The 23,748-nt window shown below is 29.5% G+C and overlaps 1 protein-coding gene across 4 annotated transcripts in view; it reads right to left on the bottom strand.

The window, feature by feature from the left end:
* LOC106678095 (heterogeneous nuclear ribonucleoprotein L) overlaps positions 1-9,839 on the bottom strand; it is a gene marked incomplete at its 3' end in the record, with an annotated part of 95,031 nt that extends 85,192 nt beyond the window's left edge. The window contains 3 exon segments of one of the 4 annotated variants that reach the window (XM_067045390.1): positions 8,129-8,195; positions 8,720-8,766; positions 9,588-9,839. In XM_067045390.1, coding sequence (XP_066901491.1) covers positions 8,129-8,195; positions 8,720-8,766; positions 9,588-9,656 — 183 coding nt within the window. 4 annotated transcript variants of the gene reach the window in all.
* Positions 9,840-23,748: the final 13,909 nt, after the last annotated feature.

The following is a 23,748-nucleotide window of genomic DNA, read 5'->3' as shown; positions in this document are numbered from 1 at the left end:
ATCCTGATAAGCGACGATACAAAACCTACTAGCTATCCCCCTACTAAATGGTCTCCTGATAAGCGGCGATATATAACCTACTAGCTATCCCCCTACTAAATAGTCTCCTGATAAGCGGCGATATAGAACCTACTAGCTATCCTCCTACTAAATGGTCTGTTTGATAAAGCAGCCTGAATAAATTAAATCACAATTATTTATTCCTCGAGAATTAGGGTAAATCTAAAAATACATTAAGCATTCAATTAACAAATGGTTTCTACCAGGTTAAGAAAAAGTATGTATTTAATAAATTTTAGTTAAAATTGCACATAACAAAAACAAAATAAATGAGCGTTTTACTTGAACCTCTACTGGGAAAGTGGTGCGCCCGGTAGTGGTGAAGGGGTTGAAGCAACGAGGTATGGCTTCAGCTAGGTCATCTCAATATTTTCAATAAAAATAGTATTATGAGAAAGGAATGAGCGACGAAGGGCAGATTGAATAATAAAACTTTTTTAATATACAAGTCCGTAAGGTCGCCCGGCATAAATCTCCTCCCCTTTCTTTATAGTTCGATAAAAAGATGAAAAAATAATCAAAATAAATTACTCAGCAGCTGGATTTATTATTATTGTGAGGTCCAAGGCCTCGCCCGATGTACTTAGCAAATAATCAGCAACTGGATACCATCATTAAAAAAAGAAATTTATCGTTTTTTTAAAATAATAGATACATTACAAGTTATCTAACCATCACCTCGATATTTATCTAAGTAGCAACATAATAGTATATGTTATAAATATTTTTATATCAACACCAAGTAAAAAATCTGATGAGGGGCGTGCATTACACTTCATTTTCATGTATCATACTTTCACAATTTCTTATTAACGACAGTGATAAAAACAAACTATTGCAATAACAACAAAGAAACTACAAAATCATTCAGTTTATTTTATTTGTTTGTTTGAATTTTGAAGTAGTCATCATTGGTAAATGTGTTAAAATATCATTGGAAAATACTGGAATATTTTTGATTGACCGTCTGTATAGATGAATGGAATATGGTCAGGGTGCGGTAAAAAAAAAAGCAACTCAAATAGTAGATAATTATACTATTTTATTGATCCAACGTTTCGCCCCACGTTATGGGGCTTCTTCAGGGCTAAAAAAGATACAAACACTATAGTTACAAAAAGGAAAAAAGAAGTGTAAAATAACAGGGATATAAAATGAAAATTAAGATATAATAAGAAAAATTATAGGTTGTAAATACATTTGTATCCCATTATTTTATACTTTACTTTTCCTTTGTTTTTCTATTTTTTTTTTTATTAATATTTCTTCTCCCCCGATTATGTATATTACCGTTTATTGTTCACCTAATTTAAATACTTTTTTACTATGTTTACTTTACAAATTATTTTCGTTATTGTGGCATAACTGCACTCCCCACTCCTCCCAATACAAACAGTCACTTTGTCTTTGACTGGCGTCAAAACAGGTATGCATTCAGTCTCATCATTTGATTTGTATTTTTTTATTTTTTCATCTCTTTATTTGTACTTTCTTTAATATTTCTTCTCTTATCTATCTGTTACTATTATCCTTTTCATTGACTATTTACAACCTTTAATTTTTCTTATTATATCTTAATTTTCATTTTATACCCCTGTTATTTTACATTTGTTTTTTTCTTTTTTCCTTTTTGTAATTATAGTGTTTGTATCTTTTTTAGCCCTGACGAAGCCCTGCAACGAGTGCAAACGTTGGCTCAATAAAATAGAATAATTATCTACTATTTGAGTTTTTTTTTGTGACCGCGCCCGGACCATATTCCATTCATTGGAAAATATTTTTGTAAATGTGTTAATAAACATCATTGGTAAATGTTTGTGTTAATATGCTAATAAACATCATTGGTAAATGTGTTAATAATCAACATTGGTAAATGTTTGTGTTAATATGCTAATAAACATTATAGGTAAATGTGTTAATAATCAACATTGGTAAATGTTTGTGTTAATGTGTTCATAAACATCATTGGTAAATGTGTTAATAAACAACATTGGTCATTAACGCTATTTATACCTTATTTAATTTTTCTGGCATTTGTTTAAATTAATTTAATTTGTATTTTTTAATTTTTGCCAGTCCGATAAAGTAAACCTTTCGATTTTAAATACTGAAACACCAATTTCACTGTTTTATTATCATTACTGAGGGTTTTTGAAATATCCGGGCTTAATCTTAAGGTGTAATGTGAAATATGGACAATATGGCTAATTGTAAAACTGTTGTTGCAATACTGACAGTTCGGAGCCCTTTGTTTTGGAAATAAGATAGGATTGGGTGAGCCTCGTGTGGTCTAGTCTTAGCCTGCTCAGTATGACCTCCTCTCTACGGCATATGTGACTGAAGGTACCCCAGGGGTTGACTTCCTTTTTAATTATTTTCAGTTTACTCCTTGGGCTTTCATTCCACAAAGATTGTCATTTATCTTTGAATTCCTTTTCGAGGGGTTCGCTCATTTCTGACGGAGTTAAAATTGCTTTATCCCATACCGGAAGCGCAAGTTCTTCCCTTGCAGCGTGATCGGTCAGTTCATTCCCTGCGATTCCTACATGACTTGGAACCCATATAAATGTAACTGACATACCCAGATTGTGTAGTGTTTGAGTAAAAATTTTATTTGTTTATCATCACTCAAAAATACCTTCTACGATTTCATATTTTAGATATAAATTTTCAACTGTATACTATAATATGTATATTATTACTCTTATTACCCAACAGGGAAAATTATTTATCTTTTGATTGACCATTAAATTCTTTGATGGTTTATATCGATCCCATTTTTATTACTACTAACAATGAAAGATTATCAATTCTTTCAAATAAACAACATTAAAGGTACTTCAGAGGAAGAGGTATTTCACGACCTCGATTCTAAAAGCTACCTACATTGCAACCAGCAAGTCTTGGAATGAGGCCGCTATTTAATTCCTGTTGAGCTAGTTCAATGAGGATAGAACCTGGACCTGGACCTGTTGAGCTAGTTCAATGAGGATAGAACCTGGACCTGGACCTGACAGCTATTGTAAATTCCTGTTGAGCTAGTTCAATGAGGATAGAACCTGGACCTGGACCTGACAGCTATTGTAAGGGCTCTTTTGGAACAAGTAAGAAAAAGAGTGTAAAATCCATGGTATAAAGTGACACTTGCGATAAGTAGATTTTAACGAAAAGGTTGCTTTAGCACCCCAAGCACGTAACTACCATAAATAGGTAATTTGAGCTCCGTACAACTTTTCGTTTTTCGTCTAGGCAGTCTACATAAAAAAATATGCATACCATTTTGCAGGACAGGTTTATCGTGAAACCTTGAAACACGTATTTCCCTTGAAAACCAAGATTCGATTTCCCTTGAGATTCCAATACTTCCCCTTACTACATATAATGTAGATAACGTGAATCATTATCATAAAATCATAAAAAAAATCTAGATGCTAATTTGTTTATTTGGCATTTAAGCTCTGCTAGATAATTACAATGAGGTAAAGACCTAGCTCATATTAAATATCACTTAACTGTACATTGTTATAACGAGTTTGGTCAAATCGTATTGGAGAATATGGAAAAAAGAGTAAAATCGTGGCACTTTCAGCAAATCAATTTTCGTGAAAAAGTTACTGTCACATCCCACGCAAATAGCTCCCTTAAGTACTTAATTCCAGTTTCGTAAAAACTTTCCGTTTCGGAGCTAGGCTGTTCACATACAAAACCATTTTGCGTGATTTGATTATCAGGACTCCGGGGATTTTCCGTTGAATACTCTAATTCCATATTTTGCACAATTTCAGTATTTCGCTCCACTTACCGTACATCCCAGCCAGTAGGAATAACTAGTAGGAACTTGACTTCATCATCATAGTAAGTGAAAGTAAAAATGACAATTAACGAAATGCGGAATTTCCATTAAAATGCCTAATTGAAAACGAATAAGTAATGAAATGGGGACTTTTCTTTAAAATGACTAATTGGAAACGAATAAGTAATGAAATGGGAAATTTATCTAACAAATGATACTTTCCCTTCCTCACGCTACCTGCTGGTCTAGACTGTAACTATTACAGCCGCCAAACCGTTATCGCTTCCCACCATGACGAAGAGCTTCAGTTCGTTTCACCGTAAAGCACCTATGTTTTCTCTAGGCATTCATTGTGTCCATTTATTTAGTAAAATGTAAATAATTTTATAATGTTATATATAAACATAATTATGTTTACCAAAAAGAATATGCTGAATCACTTATTTGCCTAGTTGTTACAGAAGGCGCACCTCACCGGCCTCTGTATATTTAGTAGAATCAATACCCCACCGATGGTGCTGTAACAGGGTACTGTTAATCTTGGGACAGTAAATAACATATTCAGTATGTTCTTCCAACTCATTTTTTTGATATGAAGAGTCTTATTCAACGATTTTCCCGGTTGGTCACTTCTCTCCTTTACCTGTTATCCCTTCCTAGGACCCGTCGGGACTGCATGCCTCCATCGCGTCTACAGGAATAGCACCCGATAGAACGAATTTATCTTCCTGCAGGACCCGGCGGCTTGCTACCCTCCGGGCCTGCATTCCTCCTTCGTGACTACAGGAATAGAACCCGGTAGGACGAGGCTATCACCATTAGAGAAATTTCGACTGTCACCCCGTTAGTCTCATCCTATTTATTCACTTCCTAATTAACTACTTCACCTAACTTGAATACGCGTTGTCGAGGCCTTCTGGTTAAGAGTACATAACATAATCATTTGGGTCACATCTTACATAACCACCTCGAATTATCACCTTCATTTCAGGATTATCACAAAGAAAACAAATATTTTTATTTTTAATCCAAGATATAGACATTATATACCAAGTTACTTCAATAAGCAAACACATCGGTTTCCAAACATTTAAAAGAACAAAACATAATTCGCTTTATTATATTCATAATCAAATATCTTGCCTTTTACCCTGATTGAGGTATGGTACAAAGTACACAGTACTGGAGTTGTTGGACCAGTTCTCAACCGCTTGGACGCCTTAATACTCTTCCAGACCGCACTAAATAATCTTACTTGATTTCTTGAGCGGAAGATGAAAGAACTTCATTGCTAAGAGGGCTATCAAAGGAAAAACTAAGCTCATTATAACAAGCATTAATGACTTCTCGCTAACTAATGACTTCTCGCTAACTCAACGGTTTATCAACTTTTACACATTTAAAGCTTCTAAATCTTTACTCTTAAAAATTAAAAAAATCTCAATTCATCAAATTAATAAAATTAATTTTTAATTTGTTGGCATTACTTAAGCTCATTCATAGCTACCTGATACAGTAGAACATCGTCTATAGGAATCCTCAATATCCAGAACTCAGTTATGAATAAATGCAGAAATGCGCAATATCTTTTTGTCGTATTTTAGCCGGTTTTGGCAGCTCAACAGGCTTCTTTGTTGCAGAAAGCAGAGGAGTGCCACAGAGAGTGTGAGGTGATGAGGAGAGTTAAACTGTTCTTGTTTACACATTTCTCTTTTCGCATGGAGTTGATCCCCAAACAATGAAAAATTCGCACATGTGCAAACGTGTGGATGAGTTATTTGACTTGGCTGGCACAAATTGGTCTAAATTTGTGGCAGATTCGTTGACTGTCGGTTTTTGGACACAAATTGGTCTAAATTTGTGGCAGATTCGTTGACTGTCGGTTTTCGACACAAATTGGTCTAAATTTGTGGCAGATTCGTTGACTGTCGGTTTTCGACACAAATCAAGGGGGGGGGGGAGAGGTGCTTGTGCTGTATCTACACGTATGTGTTCAGTTAGTATTGTGCTGTATCTACACGTATGTGTTCAGTTAGTATTGTGCTGTACCTACACGTATGTGTTCAGTTAGTATTGTTTTAGAATTAACAGATAAATCCAACAGATAAATGTTTGAATAAATCTGTGTTTTAGTAAATAAAGAATTTTAGTAAAATAAAGAATTCGGATTCAATAATTAACTCTAGTTCAGATGATTCATTTTAAAATTGTATTGATTTGGTGCAAATACATTGTTCCAACTCTTCTTAATATCTTTAGCATTTTATTTTGCATTTAACATAGCACTAATATACAATTGTAAAGACATTATGTCTAGGTAATTAAATTAACAAGTTTCTGATAAAAATTCAAGAACCAAATTTGAATTTATAGGTTATTTAGTATTTATGGGTTAAGTATTATTAATGATTACATATCAACAGTAATGTACTTTTCATAAAGCGCCTTTGATATCTCTTGATATTGCTTAAGTACTATTAATGATTACCTATCAACAGTAATATATTATTCATAAAGTGCCTTTGATATTTCTGTATCAACCAGGAATCTCGTAATCAGACGAACATAAGTCTAAATATTACGATTTTCTGGTTATTATATCATTGTATGTAGACTTTAATCCTACATTAAGCCATAACAACTCAAGACCGTTGAAAAATTGCCTTTTGTATAGACTTGTGTTTTAATAAATGTGGGAATATTCAATATACACTATTTGTCTCCTTTTCTTACACATTAAATCGTTTAATTAAAGGATTTTTTCAGTCCGACGAGTGTGCCGTGATATTTCTGTAGCCCAAGAAGAGTGCCCGGCGAAAAATGTTACGGGACGGCTGAGTCTAGAGGTTGCCGCTTTGTACCAACGGGACTACTGATGTCAAGATTCGTTGCTTGTGTGACCGCCGAGATATCAATATCAACTGTCCTAGTTGGGAATCGAACCCACTCTAATCTTACAATCCAACCCATTTTCACTTTCATCATTTAACTTAGGGTAATTATTTTACATCGTATTGTATCTTTTTTTTTTTCTAAATCTAAATCAGACCAGGAAACAAAAGTTCTAAAAGCTTAAGTAAAAAGCAAAAAATTGTTCAATGCTTATCGTCCTACAATAATGAGTTCTACTTTGACTTTTCATTATTCTCTGCTCGTTTAAAAACATTTTCTACAGAAACTAAGAAGCTTCAATACCTCATAAATCCTATTAAAAAATACATACAATATCTTTAATATTACAGAAAATACATACAATATCTTTAGTATCATACAAAAATATCACTCAATAAATAGGTCATTCTTGAAACATTTCGTTTCCATCACCGTTTTGAAGGATAGCTATTTTTTTTTTTTTTTAACTTCCACAAATTCTTTCCAGAGGTCTCTAGTATGATGAGTTGATTTTTTAATATGGCATTAAGATTCTTTTGGACTTAAAAGTTATCACAGAGAATATTATCTTCAATACCAAGGAAGTTATTATTTTTTCTTTATTTGAAAATGGTAGTAAATAAATGAAGAGGGCAGAAAATTAAGAAAGGATATGTTTTTTATTCATTTATTGTGAATGTTAAAGAAAAAATTTTATCTTAAAAAAAATCAATTTTAGGTAGTCAAACTTTTAAAATGGGAATATGATACAAAGGCCTTTTCTAAATTAGGAATCTTCAATTTATAATACTAGAACATACCTAACTTTAAACTTCAAAAGAATTTTGGCCTATATTTTTCATGTTATATGTAAAATATTTTTAGAGTTTTATTAAAATGAAATCTATTATCGATGACAAATTGAAGCCAAAATAATATAATTTTATCTGGTTATGAGATACAAATCAGAAAATAAGACAGATTAATATTAATGAATTTATTATAACTTCCTAATCAAAACTCAATACAAACAACTATAATTAAAAATATACAATAACAAACAGAACAACAAATACAGAAGGATTGCAGGATAAAATTGCTATAAAACACACGGGCATACACTATTGTCACACGATCAACAAAAATTTATTGAAAAAATAAAGAAATAAATACACAAATTATTGTTTAACAATTGCTAAATTAAACTATTCTTTATATACAAATCAAATAGGATTATTAAGCACTCATAAGGTTCAGGATCTTTTAGGTTTTTTTTTATTTTTATATAAATTGGCACCATTACTAGATCTTCAACAAAAGGCTGTCATTGAATTTTAAAGACCTGTCAACTTAAAAAAAATAAATAAATAAAAATTATATATAAATAATTAACTATGTACTCACAACTGTGATAGGATAAACTGGATTGAAGACTGTGAACAATAACACATTATTCGGTTCTGCCTCAGGCCTGTAAAAGGAAATTTATAGATTGTTTTATAACAACGAGAATGGACCATTGATAGAACCAAAAATATATGAGGAAAAATTGCTCAACTGTCTATAAAGGCTCATTTAAAAAATAAAAAGTCAAAAACAAGTACGAAGGTAAATCTTTTATTTATTTATTTTTTTATATTACTCACCACCACAACTGTCTTGTCTTATTCGTGTTTATCTTATAACCATAAAATGGTATCATAACCACTTAACCTTGTAAAAAACTTCAACATAAAACATCTGGAGACAATTTATTTACACATGTTTAAATAGGGTAAGGACCAATATTGGTGATGAGTACTATAAAAATTAACCTCAAAAATACTCCTAGTTTCACACCTCGATTCATAGCAACAAAAGATTTAATTTAAATTAATGAAAACTTCTTATATTGGAAGGAACTCTAATCAATGATTAAACTTTACTAATTGACTTCGGATCCAAATTTCATGATTATTCAAGACAGTCTCACAGAAAAAATATATATTAACTTACCGTTTCCGTCTAGGTTCATAATTCTTATTGTAACCATCCGTGTGATCCTACAAATAAAAAAAAAAAAGCATAAAAAATTTATATAAGTTAAGAAATGAGTATACAACTAAGACATTTTAAAGTAAATACATACATATAGGTGTATAGTAATAAAAACAAAAACTGATAATAGTACACCTACTTTAAACAACTAGTGAAAACAATCTAAATTCTCACCATATTATATTACAATGAATATATATCACATAAATGTTATAAAGTTTATTTGAATTTCAGACAATTGATACTTCACCACAACCATTGCAATACAATTGGAACGGTAATATACAATTCAAAAGCCGTCATACAGAACAATCCTAATTTCAAATTTGTACAGCCTTATCAATTTCAAGAATGATAGAATTCGAAACCAAAATCAGGGAAACACCACAACGTACCTCCAAGAAAAATGAGCACTGTTATAAAATTAATCAATAAAACAAAAAAGTTACGAAGTAGTAGGGTTGTTGACATGTCTTAAACAAAATTTAAGACTCAAAACTCACCCATAAGGTCCACCTGCGTGTTATACCTTCTGTTATCATTTTATAAAGATATCAATTTTGAAAAATTATTGAAGTACGCTATAAAGTCAAGTTAAATCTCAATCAATATGATTTAATTACACAAGCGATGATAAAAAAATTAAGTCAACACCTGGGTAAACTAAGGAACTATTAATTGCCAAGATAAAATATTAGGAGAAGCTCGACTTACATGAGACCAATTAAATCGAACAAAAAACTGTCAAAAGGTGCCGGTAAAAACCCGGATCAGAGTCACGATTGAAAACTAAGAAAAAGGTTATAAAGGTATATATTATACTCACTCTTTGTTGAACACCATCCAAATCAGTTCGTTGTCTTTTAGCAACACCAGTATCACCGTTAAAGGACATTTCTGCGAGACAAATTTACTTTAAAAAACCAAAAAAAACCTAACACTCGTCAAGAACTAAAATGCTTTCCGAACCGCAAACGAAACGTAGGAAAACAATTTAACTGAGCCGAATGGCGACAAGGCGTCGTGTAGAATGAGAGTAAAGTAACCTAGAGCCCAGAGTGGAGGATGCGCAGTAGCAAAGCCCGCCATCTTCAAATCGATCTCTTCCAAAGACTAAAAATAGTACTGCAAAATTGAAATTACTACTCCTTTCAGAGAATTAAAAATAACAACACTGTTGAGTAATTTACTTGTTAGGAAAATATATTTATGATTAAAAAACAGATTACAAATCTACATTGCCACTAATATAGTTTTGACCACTTTCAAGTCCTAAACATAGTTGGTAAAAATGTCTCAAATAGACATTCTTAATTCAACAATGCCTTAACATTTATTACATATATCTAAAAATATAAAGTTACAAATAAATTCATTTTTCACAAACCCTAACATAAATAAAAATATAACTAAATTTTAAATTATATTATTCAACTATATTTTTGATTTTTTTTTTTCTCACTCGATGTGTTTATTATCTTCTTTAAAAAATGTTAATTCATGTCATGTCAAATACATCAAATATAAAAAATTTGATATATTTCTTTTTTTTCTGTCATTGTTTCGTAAGAATAATTCATTAAATTATTTTTACAAGTTCATATCTCTCATTCTAATAAATTAATTTCTAACTACTTAAGATAAGATAGATACACTATAGTTTAATAATTAGTTTAAATAGCTTTACTGTTCATTCTTAATCAGCAAATTAATCTTTCAACTGACTTATTTAAAAATATGATTAAATCGCCAAACCAGGAAAAGTTCAATTTGTGATATTGTAAATAAACTAGACTAGACTAAAACTTTTAAATTTCAATATTAACATGAACTTTGTAGATATTCATTATTTGTAAGATATATACTTATCTTTAATTATCTTACCTGAATTTGAAATGAACCATATCAGAATAAAACTTTAAAATGTGATATAAACAAAATTTTTGCATTATTCACCAGTGTAAACAAAATATATATCTGTTCCCATCATTATTTTATGAATTATTATTATAAATTTAATTTTACAGGCGAACCTCTTTCATTTAAATAAACTCATCTTACTTATTAAGATAAAATGAATTTTCCATAGTTTATTGATGTTTGGTTAAAATATATTAAAGGATATTCTTTTAAAAATATGATGAACTCACCAAAATTAGAAGGATGTGGTATTAACTATGCAAAAGAAAATACATGATATTATAATTATAAAAATATTCCACATTCCATTTTAAATCTTAAAATTCACTGTGAACTTTTTAAATACTTAGCTTTTGGTTGTTTTAGCACTTCATTTAAATTATCAAGTCTGATTTTGAAATAAATCACATCAGAATAAAATTAAAAATATATCATTTAGACAGAACATACCCTCTATACGTTGCAAATAAAACTTTTACCTTTTTCTGTAGATAGAATAAACTTACTTTCTACTAATTAAAAAAATGAATAAATATTTCATACTTTAATAATTGGTTACAATCTCTATATAATGCTAATTAACAAAGTCTTACTTTTTAAATAAACATTATTTAAAAACATGATGAAATCATCAACCAAGAAAATTTACTACTCATTGTTGAAAAGAAAACATACGAATAATAAATAATATAACTCTTAATTCCTTAATTTTATTAATAAACCTTAAGTAGGTTAAATTATTCCATTGGAATGAAGTGATGTTTATGTCATTGAGAAGAAACAGATAAACAAATAAATAAAACAATTTGGGTCACATAAAACAATTATTTTTACTTCCTTTTGATTGAAAAACACCTTATATCAGAAATGTGATTGAAAGTAAATGAAAAGTGAACATGATCTCTATCTGGCTATAAATGAAAGTATCATTATCTGTCTATAAATGCTATAGATGAGGACATATATATGTGATACATATATGAGCACCCACTTTTTGTCTAGCTGAGTTAAAGTTAAGAAAAAAAAGAACATATTATTAAAAACTTAGTATAAAAAACCATCTGTTGTTCAAGATGAGAATAGATTCTATTATACATGGTCTTTAAGAAAAAGAAGAAAGACAAAAGTTATATTAAACCTTATTTTAATAATGGTTGTTAATCAATGGTGTGTATTCAGAATGGTTTCTTTTGAACAGGACATTCCGTTATTTAAGGCTTTTCGAGGTTTCTTATCAGTTCTCAAAAATTTCCAGCTTTTTTTCTTAATAAAAAAACCCTTGAAAGTTTTGAACTTGATTCTTATTAAAAATAATTTGTAACAACTATGTTTCTTCAGCTATATTAATAATTGATAAATTTCATTATGTCTGCTGCATACAAGTGAATGAGAATTTTCTTAAATAAATAACTTCCACCTTTTTTTGGGTATAAGAAAAAAATTTTTTTTTTGTTTTGAAGTGTGAAATATATAATTGATGACAAAATGAGAAGTGTAATTCTAAGTTGCAGAAAAAACGTTCTGAAGATGGGAATGTTATTTGTATAAAAAATATAAAAATTGTAGGAATATAGTCCAGTGAAAGTCAATAAAGGTTCAAAATAGTTTTTAGTTGTTGTTGTTGTTGCCTGGGGCTTTAGGGCGTAAAACCCTGAGGTCATCAATGCCCATGTTTTGCACTTTATAATTCTATTTCACTTTATTTTTCTCTTTAAATAATTATGAAAAAAAATTTAAATAATTACTTGTTTTGGAATTTTTCATTACGTATAACAGATTTTCTGGTTTAAATCTTATTCAAAAAGCTATTCCTTTTAATAAAACCAAAACCATTTCCACGTTCTTCTGGTCATCATTCAGAGCATCCAATACACTCGGTCCTACTCCCAATCTACTCAAGTTCGCGGAATAGAAATAACATTCCTCAAATATGTGACTGATCGTAAGTACACTGTTGCAGTATTGACATTTTGGTGGTGGCTGCTTACTGATCAGATATGTATGAGTTAAACTTGTATGACCTATTCTCAATCTGGCAATAACTACCTCCTCCCTGCGATTGGAACGGTTTGATGTGGTCCATGGTTTAATGGCTTTTTTAATAGCTTTTAATTTGTTTGGCGGGCTTTCATTCCACATAGCTTGCCAACTAGATGATATTTCATTTTTCATTGGAAGACTATTTCTTGGGGTGTCAGAATGGCCGCGCCCTGACCTGGAAGAGCAAGTGCTTGTTTAGCTGCAATGTTCACCAGTTCATTTCCAGCGATCCCCACGTGACCTGGCACCCATATAAAGAAAACAGTTTTTCCCAAGTTTTCAAGTAAATAGTTAATAGTTTTTAGTAAATACACATAGTAAAATCGTAAATATAAATTTTTTTCTACACTATATTTTTTTCTACATTATATTACATTATCTCCATTACTACATCTTATACATCTTCTATGTATGATTAATATAGATGTATGTCTATGTCTTAAGTATTGTTGACATCCATTATTGTTACTATTTGTCATAGTTGTTTTATTTCTTATTATTTTTATCTACACTGTATTCTTCATATTGCTTTTCTGCATTATATCACATTCGGTCTATTTTATCACTAATATATTATCATTTTGCGATCCATATATTAGTTCTATTATTTCTTAATTTATTGTATCGTTACTTTTCTCTTATTTAATTATTTTTCTCTCTGTACTGTTTATAATATCTTATAAATTTACTTTCACATTACTTTAACACCTTGTTATACTATTAGATATTTGACTTTTCATTAGTAAAAACACAGGAGTGAAAGAGAGTTGTTGAAAGAGGTAGTTGCCTATGGTGGAAACTTTAGTCAGTTGTAATTCCCACTCTTTCCATATACTCCTTCCTCACTTTGGAAATCCCTGGTCCTCAGGTAAAAATTATTATTTTCCTTATTCCTTAACTTATCGGTTCATCTACCTCTCTTTTATTTCACCATACGTGTGCCACATTTAGTCCACCACTCTTTCTTTTAATTTTTCCACATTTGTTACTATTTCTAATAAGTATTGCTTTACTATGTATTACTGTAGTTCAGCTTTTTTAATTCTATCCTCATTACTGTATTAATTGGTTTTCTATTCATTTATATCTATAATGACTTAACTTACTTTATTTGATTTTTTTTAATATAAATTTTTACATTCTTTCTATTTATATTGTTTTGTTGAAGGTTATGTTGTTTATATTATTTTCTCATTTAGTCCTGATGAAGCCCTGCAAAGTGGGGCGAAACATTAATTACCAATAAATAGTTATTTACTATTAACTTTGTTGTCTGCCACACAGACTATCTTCAGAATATCACTATTAATTTTTTTAAATTCCAAAATTAAAAAAAAAATATGAAATCAAGTTCCCACTAAAAATATTATTACAGACTTTCAGTGCGACATGTGAGTCTGAGGGACTCATAGTAATATTCTTTATATATTATTATATAGCAATATTCTTACATTTTGGTGCTCAGAACTCATTTATTTCAGATTTTTTTAGGTTGCATAATTTCCATATAAATAAATAAGCACAATAATAAATTTATGCCCAATGAGTTTATGATATGATATAAAAAGTAAACAAATTATACTACTGAACTATTATGTTTTGGATTAATGAAGAACAAGTGGTTTGCATAAAAAAATCTTGTCTTGATGGTTTGTGAATTTATTATAACAATTCTATGAAATTATTCTAAAATACTGCTTTACTCTACAAAAAAGAAAACACATTTATATATTGATAAATAAAGATGGTATATTAATAAAATATGAGTTAATATAGTTATTATTAACTATTTAGCAACTATTTTAGCCACTTTTTTTCCAAATTTTATACATCCTTACATGTGATTGGCAGATGAAGAAAGGCCTCATATTATTGAACTGATAATGAGGATATAACATACCGCCAAACCCGAGTCTACCCCAGTTAGGCCCTGATGTGATTACTGTGTGAGACCTAATGTCTCAAGTACTAAGTTTACTCTTCTGTATGCCTTATACTTAACTCAGGTGTCTGCTGGAGAATTAATTCTCACTAGCTTGGTGCTTGGACTAGTCCTTGCGAGACTGTTGTAATTAACAAGTCAAATTTTTAAATATATTCATTAGCCAGAATTCATTATTAATAAGAATTTCTTTAACTAATTCTTTATAGATTCTTTCCACTGTATCATTTATTTGTTGTTCACATTTATATGTATATAAATAATAATATAATCAATCTACTACTGTCTTGTACATAGTTACTAATCAACTAATTTATATTTTCATTCCATTATTGTGTATATTTCCAAATTTTTAGTTGATTATTTATTTTATTTTATATATTTGTATTTATTTATTTTTATTATTATATATATATACACAGTTTTATCTATTTTATTTTTATTTACATAATTTTCTCTCTAAATGATGGTTGTTGTCTTTTTGTTTTTATAGCCCTGTTGAAGACCTGAAAAACAGGTCGAAACATCGGCATAAAAATATACTTTTTTGTTTATTTATGTTGTTTCTTTGCTGACCGCACCCACCGACCATCTTCTCCAATCAGTAATCTACGGTCAACTATATACACCTCGATAAGAATTAACTTTTTTTTTGGCTTCATGAAGTAATTAATAAAAAATATTGATTATTTATGAAAAACTCCAAGTATTGATAGATGCATGATAAGAATATTTAGCAATCACTGTTTTGAAATCATATCCAATTAAGGCAAACCACAAGCAAATAGATGAACGCATCAAGAAAAGGAAATAGAAATGGATTGATCACACTCTCAGGATGCCTGACAGTGCTACAGGGAAACAGTGCACTTGACTGAAATCCACAGAGTGATCGGAACAGGTACGATACTGCTTACCAGGAACATGTGGAAAAGATCAGTGATAAAAAAGAAGAACCAGTCAGACAGTGGAGCGAGGTGAAAAACTTGGCAACTGACAGAGATCAGTGTTGAAAATTTTTAACGGCTCTTTGCTTCATTGGGAGCTAAAGGATTACTATTAATACCGCTAAAATAATTTTGGCATCCATTCAATCATTTTAAATAACTTCCTCGGTGCAAAATAAAATGGTAGGATAAATTTTAAAACATTGGTAGGCTAGATATTCAATTTAAAAAAGAAATAAGTTTTTGATAGGGAGAACATTAAGTCAAAGGATCAGGCTTTATCTATGCTGGTTTTTCACATTAAATATTAAGGAAGAATGAAAACAATTTTATAAATTTAAAAATATGAAAAAAATTGTATCAAGAGTTAAGAGATAAAATTTGGGAACAGAAAATTACTACCTAGAAGAATTTTATAATCTTCAGATCGCAATGCCTGAAAATGTCAAACCATGAGCTTCTATACAAAAACAAATGAGAAAATTAGTAAAAGATTGTAACGATAGTGTCAGCAAAGAACTAGCTTTGATTAGTGCCAAATGATGATTTTGAAACATGAGGAAAAAGATTTTCTATTCTCTGTCATTTACTACTAATGGTGGCATGTTTTCAAAAATGATTTTCATTTTATGGTTTTGATGATTTTCAAATGATAGATTAAAATAATTTAAATTTCTTATTTAAGTCAGACATTACCATCAGATCAACCAAACCTTCATTTACCTCACACTAAAACATTATCTTCACTTTATTTTGCATAACTTTCAAGTAGTTAAACTCTCGGTTAATAACTTGGTTTAAATCTTATTGAACCTGATATTTAGTATATTGAACATAAATAGATCTTTGTCAGAGTCCGACAGTTCTTTAATTACTATTGCTATTCAATTTATGTGTTTATTTATTTATTTTTTATACAGTTTTATGTATTATTTTCAAAATAATTTTTAGGAATTTGATATAACCACATTTTTCACTTCCTGAAGCAAAGTTTTGGACTTCCTTGTCAATCTGCTTTCTTATTATTCAACATTTTTTTTTTTTTTTTGGAGGTGGGAGGGAGGACTCTGATATTACATACCTCTACAGCACCAGAGTGAGCATGTAAAGAATCATTTCCCATGGCTTCCATATAATAAATATTGACTAACTTAGGAAAGATTTGAACCCTCAACATTTTGAACCAATCTTTAGGGACCCTCGGCCCAACATTTTTTGCCATATTATCCTCATAGCTATTGTTCCCTTTTAATATCCATCTAGTTTTTACAATTTTTATCATCTAAATTGATTTTATTTTGGCTAAACTATTTTATTTTTTACTAATTATACACAATGTTTGATCTGTATCACAATTGGTATTTGATGATCTATATCATAACTTATTTTTGATGATCTATATCATAATTGATATTTGATGATTAATATCATAGTTAATGTTTCCCAGACTATTGCTTATTTTAACAATAATAGAAAGATGATAAAAATAACAAGATGGGCAATAAAGGAAAAGGATAGCTAAAATAAGTCTAGATAAGAGACCAGGTATTGGAGAAGTGATTCTGAAACGTTGTCTCAAGAAAAAAGTAAATAAATAAAATATAGAGAAGTATGATGTAGTTTTACTAAATTCCTATAAATTATTCCAAATAAAATTTTTATAAACTCATCTTTAATAAAATAGTAAGTAATATACTTAACCATGAAGGTATTATATACTTAACCATGAAGTTATTATATACTTAACAATGAAGATATTATATACTTAACCATGAAGGTATTATATACTTACTTATCCATGAAGATATTATTTACTTATCCATGAAGATATTATATACTTAACCATGAAGGTATTATATACTTACTAAAACCCATTTTTCATATTGAAACTAAGCTAATGATGAATCCCATCTTAAGGACACACTTCCTATTCGTTTTAGAAATAATTTTTCGAAACAACTAAGGCTTCAATTTTTGTGTAACCTCGATTTGTTTCTATAAAGTAAACTGCCATTACTAATTTTAGCTTCTTAGGCACAGTTGTTTTTGAGGCACAATGAGTGGCTACAGGTTTTATTATAGAGAGATAGAGATAAAATGATTTCCATGAGAACTTGCACAAAATTATTTAAACATTTTTTTTTTTAAACAACTCAAGAGTTTAAATTTTTTGAAACCCTGCCAGAGAACCATGAACATTTTCAACTTAATAGGCAAAGTCATTTTTGAGATACAGTGTTCAATTGATCAGTAAGCTGATAGCGACAGCCAGGTTTTATTATATAAATTGGAGATCATACAGATTTCATATGAGTCACAAGTAAGTTTTAAAAGAAACTTTATATGTACCAAAAAGCTAAATTAGAGAAGATCGTGCAAAATATCTGCCATTCAATACTGTTTCACACTAAAACTGGTCCTTTTTCACTAATTTAATCTTAGTTATGGATCCTTCTGGGATGGAAAAATAATTTTAAAAACTTTAATGTTAGTGGGTGGGGGAACCCACATATTTTTCTATTTTCCAAAAAATAACAGTCTTGATTTTAAATATCTACCGTAGCCAACCCAAAATAAGATAGATCTTAGAAATTGCCAACTCTCTCCACAACCTAACTACAAATTCACTGATGAAAAGTTTGGTAGTCCTCACCTATTGCTTTAGGTTTTAGTAATGAAATAAAGATTGCTCAAACCAATTATTTCAATAACTAAATTAGTGTTAAATAAAATTTAGTATCAATCAAATTTATATGATCAGTATTAAAAATAGTAATATTGCCTAGTAACAGGTGTATTAGGTACCCAAGGACAGCCAAAGTTAGCAATTACTGACAGCTAAATGGCTGAACCAATCTGGTTTTCACTACTTTAGAAGAAAGTCCAATAACATGACAATAATCCCTTCTCCGCATTAATTCGTACTAATGACTATAAGAGCTTCTGATTCTAACTGATTAAGAATATATAAATATTTAAAATTGAAAAACAATATAAATATTTATTTTTAAATAGTTGTATAATTGTTCTTGTTTAAACATAATTATTGATTCAAAATATAAATTACTTTTTATTTTAATTGATAATTAATCTATAACCAAAGAAAGATGATTTTGTTTGATTTCATTAATTCTAAGGATTTAGGAAGGGATAAATAAGTGCTTTTACATTCCATTTATTTTAATCATCAATAATTTAAAAATTATATAAAGTCTTAGGTCTCATCTCTCAACGTTTCTAGAATATATTAAATCCAGTAGTTGATATGGCTGAGAATGTTAAAAAAATATCTTTCACCATCTGTAACAGATCTAATTAAAAAAAAACACAGTAACTAAGCCTTGCTATAATGCTGGAGAGATGGAAACCATTCTCACTGCAGAGACGTATGTACTGAAACATTATTTACCGTTAAACAGTACTAACTTCATAAGACCATGCATATCATGAAAGATTTCAAGAAAAATATTGTGGTGGTAGAAATGAATCTTTTAATTTTTTTTGTATCTAGTGATGTGCACCACAGCCTTCCTGATAATTTTAATGGCTGTTTTAATCAGATTAATAATTTTTCAGTTTCATTATCCTGCACTTCTCAAGAGAACAAGCCTAAGTTTTAAGGCAAGGGTACTGGCTCTTCTTGTACTAATAAGAGATTTAGCCAATTTCATCAAATCGACAATTAAATATTGCCTCATCATATCTTGATAGGTCAGTAGTTTTAATAAATGATGTTAATCCTGAGAATTAATTCATTATTTGCTATAAGATTTATTTATACTTGTATATCCACTTCATAACCAGATTACTTGTCATACTAATATTGTATTAGTAATATTAGTATTTCAAAACTACAAAGCTGAATGCATGGCGAACAAATGAAAGGATGTGCAAAACATCAATATTTCAGATGAGAAAACAATCATATTACCTAGCCCAACCTAACTCATCCACCATAGTTATATATTTGAATCTTACATAATAGAGATTCCATCAGTAATCTTTATTTCTATTCAGGTTTCATAGTTATCCAAGAAATCCAGATTTGGTATTTTAATAACTATATAATTCCCATTCAATTTCATATCTACTCCTTGTAAACTTTCACAACAGCCAGTTTATAAACTATACTCTGACATTCTTACAACTAAGTTGAAGCTACCAATCTGCTATATTCAATACTTCACCATAAAACTTTATCAAAAAAATATGTTTTGTCATTCCTTACTTTACTAAACATTAAAAAAAATCTTCCTTTTTGAATTTAAAATTCAAAACTTGCTCTTCATTGTTTCTTTATGAAGATTGAAACATAAATGCACTTATACTAAGAAATAATTACCAATATTTTTAACTGTAGAATTAGACAAGGTATTGATTTTTTAATTCAAAGCAGCCTAATTTCTCAATCTTGCTACTTTGACTGACACTCGATTATTACATCACTCAAGCATACTACACAATAAATAAAAGGAATATGGTCCAAGTGCAGTGGAAAAATCTCAAATAGTTTAATAACTACTTGAGTTCTTTTCACCATCTTCATTTCATATTAAAGATGGTCAATCTACAATCTTCCAATAATACAACTTATTAAGTTTCTTCAAGAAAAGACATAAATAAAAAGGAAGAAATATTTGTTATTAGATAAAAATTTGCAGCTTTCTTGTTCTCTCAATACATAATATTTTACTTCTATATGCATAACTGCTTCAAGTTTAAAAAAAAAATCTTGTGGATCAAATAATAAGATATTAATGGTTTTTATGGGATTGGGTAGCTTTGTGATAAGGCACTGTAAAAAGTAGCTCTAGTGATGAGAAGGCGATAATAAGTGTCTGGTAGAAAATTATTGCACCATTCTGTCGGCCAAGAGTTTTTGGTAAATGAGTTGAATTACTTTAGACTGTTTAAATTAAAGAGGGATACAGGGGTTTTAGGAATTAATTTGATCTGAGTAGGGCAAGACAGAAGGAACTCTATAATATATTTAACAGAAAATAATTAGATTTTAAGTACACAGCTCAGGGAAAATTAATGATTACTACAAAAAGATATAATTTTATATCAAGGGGTGTTGGGGACAAACAGGGATAAAATTTGTTTTTTTCTAAAATTTATTCGCAGAGAAAAATCACAGAATATATTATATGACTGTTATATGTTTGGTGTAGGCTAAGAAGAAGGAATTTCTATATATAAATAAACCTAAATTTGGCTAATAGTAAAAAATACAATACCCATCCAATATAGATATATTTACCTTTTTCTTTATAATAGTTATTATTCATATCTAATGTTTCTAAAATACCGATATATTGCCAATAATCTCATTAACAGCATCAACTTCAAGAAGCTTTCAAGTACACGATTACTACTGCATAGGTTTACTTGGGAAATTGTGGTGCGATAGGACCAAGAAATCGTGAACTTAATTTTAAAGACATGATCATTTTTCAGATACAGTAATAATCAAGGCATTGCGATGTTCTAGACACGTATAGTACGGTTTAGTAATATAGATATATTTACCTTTTTCTTTATAATAGTTATTATTCATATCTAATGTTTCTAAAATACCGATATATTGCCAATAATCTAATTAACAGCATCAACTTCAAGAAGCTTTACAAGTACACGATTACTACTGCATAGGTTTACTTGGGAAATTGTTGTGTGATAGGACCAAGAAATCGTGAACTTAATTTTAAAGACATGATCATTTTTCAGATGCTTATCACTACTATCAGATGCTTTCTACTAACTCTAAGAACCCAGATTCAAATTTGGCCATATATGGCAGATAATTATTTTCTGTTTTCCTGTAGCTGTGAGCCTCCAGCACTGTGGGTTCGGGAACCCTTCAGGGTCTAACCAGCTTCATTAATCTGGCTCTCTTTTTTTTAAATCGTTTTTTCAATACTAATGAGCAGATAAAACATTTTTATGTCTCTCTCGAATAAAATTGTCTAAGATTAAATTAAGCTGGTAATGAGTAAATGGATGATGAGCTTCTTAAAGGATTATAAAAGTTAAAGCTCTAGCCCTGGGTTTCTATTAATGTCATCAAGAAAGTTGTTTAGTAAAATTATGAAAGTGGAGCTCTTGTAGAGCTGTTACCTGCAACATATCAAAACAAGTTTAAAAAGCTATTCTAGGTTTATTAACATGCATCTCCCATGGTAATTTCAAGATTGTGAGACAAAAGGCAATTTAATTTAATCTTACTATATTATGGCAAATACGGTAAGTAGATAAACTACAAGTTATCTTGTAGTTGGCATCCAAGGCATTAACACAAAACACAAAAAGTTGGCAGCCAATATGTCCTTATTAGGGACAATCAGAGAGAAAAATATTGTTTTATGTTGTTAAATTTTTTGGTATTCAAACCCTATGATAGCTAGTTCCTGAGTTCTACAAAATGTCCAGCATTTCAATCCCAAAGTCAGCACGGGTCTTATAGACACACCTTGGTGATCCTAAATACCATTCTACTTTTACAGTGACTCTGAAGTCCAAGGATAATAAGTACTTATGTGCAGCCATTATTTGATTAAGGATTTCAGAATTAATGTCATTTGAAAGAAACCCCTCCCAACAGAAATGTTATTTATGTTTTGGCCTGGAATTCGAAATCCCTTTGAAACAAATATACTACTAACATAAGTCAATTATTTGTCATAGAGAGATGAATTCATACCTCTGAATGAGCACTTTAAATGTATAAAACTAATCTTTTAAATGGTTTTATGCTACAAAATTAATAAGTAATTACAATTAAATATGTACATACAGAGTTATTTCTTAATTAAAAGTTTTTTTTTTCAATTAATAAAGTTTTTTCATTTCTTAGAGGTGTGATAAGCCGGTGAAAGAAGACAACCATTTTACAAAGGAAGTTCGGATTAAGAAATCTCAAGTGGTTTTGAAAAAGTTGATTAAATCAAGGTTGGGATGCCAATGAATTTGATGTATCGAGGTCCACACTTATGCAATTAGGGTTTTTTATGGGGGCGTTTCAAAAATTAATTCACTTACATTCATTGAACAGAGATCAACACATAACCCATTTTCACTTTTTAGAAATTACTGTTGACATGACAACTTTGTTACATTAAGGAAAAATTTTTCTATAAGAATTTTTAATTTTTTACATTGAAGTTTATATGGTGTATTTGTTATATGACGGTATAATTTTCATTGAATACTAATTCAAGGGGATTCAGAAAAATTTGTAATATTGAGGTTCGTTACACTGAGGTTCCATTGTAATAATTAAAATTTAAAGATACAACACTATCCTCACATCATTGAAATTAAGTATGGTATTTTATTTTTTATATACAATATCCCACCAAATATTGACTTATTCTGAAGAGTGAAATGAAAATAAGCTTTTGGATAGAATTATTCTTTTTTCCACAAAGTATTTATATTTTGCTCTACTCCTCTTTCAGTGGCATTTATAAAAATCTTATTTTCTTTTTATAGATATATTGTATTACAATATTTATTATATGTTAAATCCAAAAAATAATATGTATACAAATAAAACACAAAATTATATTAATAAATTTGTTTTGATATAAACATGTACAAATTCATTTTATAGCGAGCACTTGTGTATGTCTTCTCAACAGACCAACCTGACCATTGAAGAGAGGTTTCACTGTACATGCATAAACTATTAAATATGTATACAAAAATTTTGTGAAAGACAAAATCCGCAAAAATACATAATTTTTATACTTTTAAAAAAATAAAAGTTTAAAAACAAAAAATTTGTTTAATTTACTTTATAATTAGCTCTGAAAAAAAATTGACTTAAAATTAAAGAAATATATGAGTAGTTAAGAAAGAAAACAATCTCCACTGTTGGAAACAAAATATAAAACGAGAGATTTATTATTATATCGGTGAGAACCAATATTTAATACTAAACCTTATTTTTATTATAATTATTTTAAGAGTAGAATATTGCACGTTTACAAATATCCATTTAAGTAGCATAGTAGCATACTTACAATTTGTCAAAAAGTGCAGAATGTTTCTTCTGATCCCACGCTAATCATATAGGTAGGATATTGGAACAAAAGCTTTATTATAGATCAGATGTTAGAATAAAAAATAAAATA

This window comes from Halyomorpha halys, unplaced genomic scaffold, assembly GCF_000696795.3.
Source record: "Halyomorpha halys isolate HHAL.00 unplaced genomic scaffold, Hhal_1.1 Scaffold123.1, whole genome shotgun sequence".
Classification (NCBI taxonomy): Eukaryota; Metazoa; Arthropoda; class Insecta; order Hemiptera; family Pentatomidae; genus Halyomorpha; species Halyomorpha halys.
This window is presented reverse-complemented; position numbering and strand designations above follow the sequence as displayed.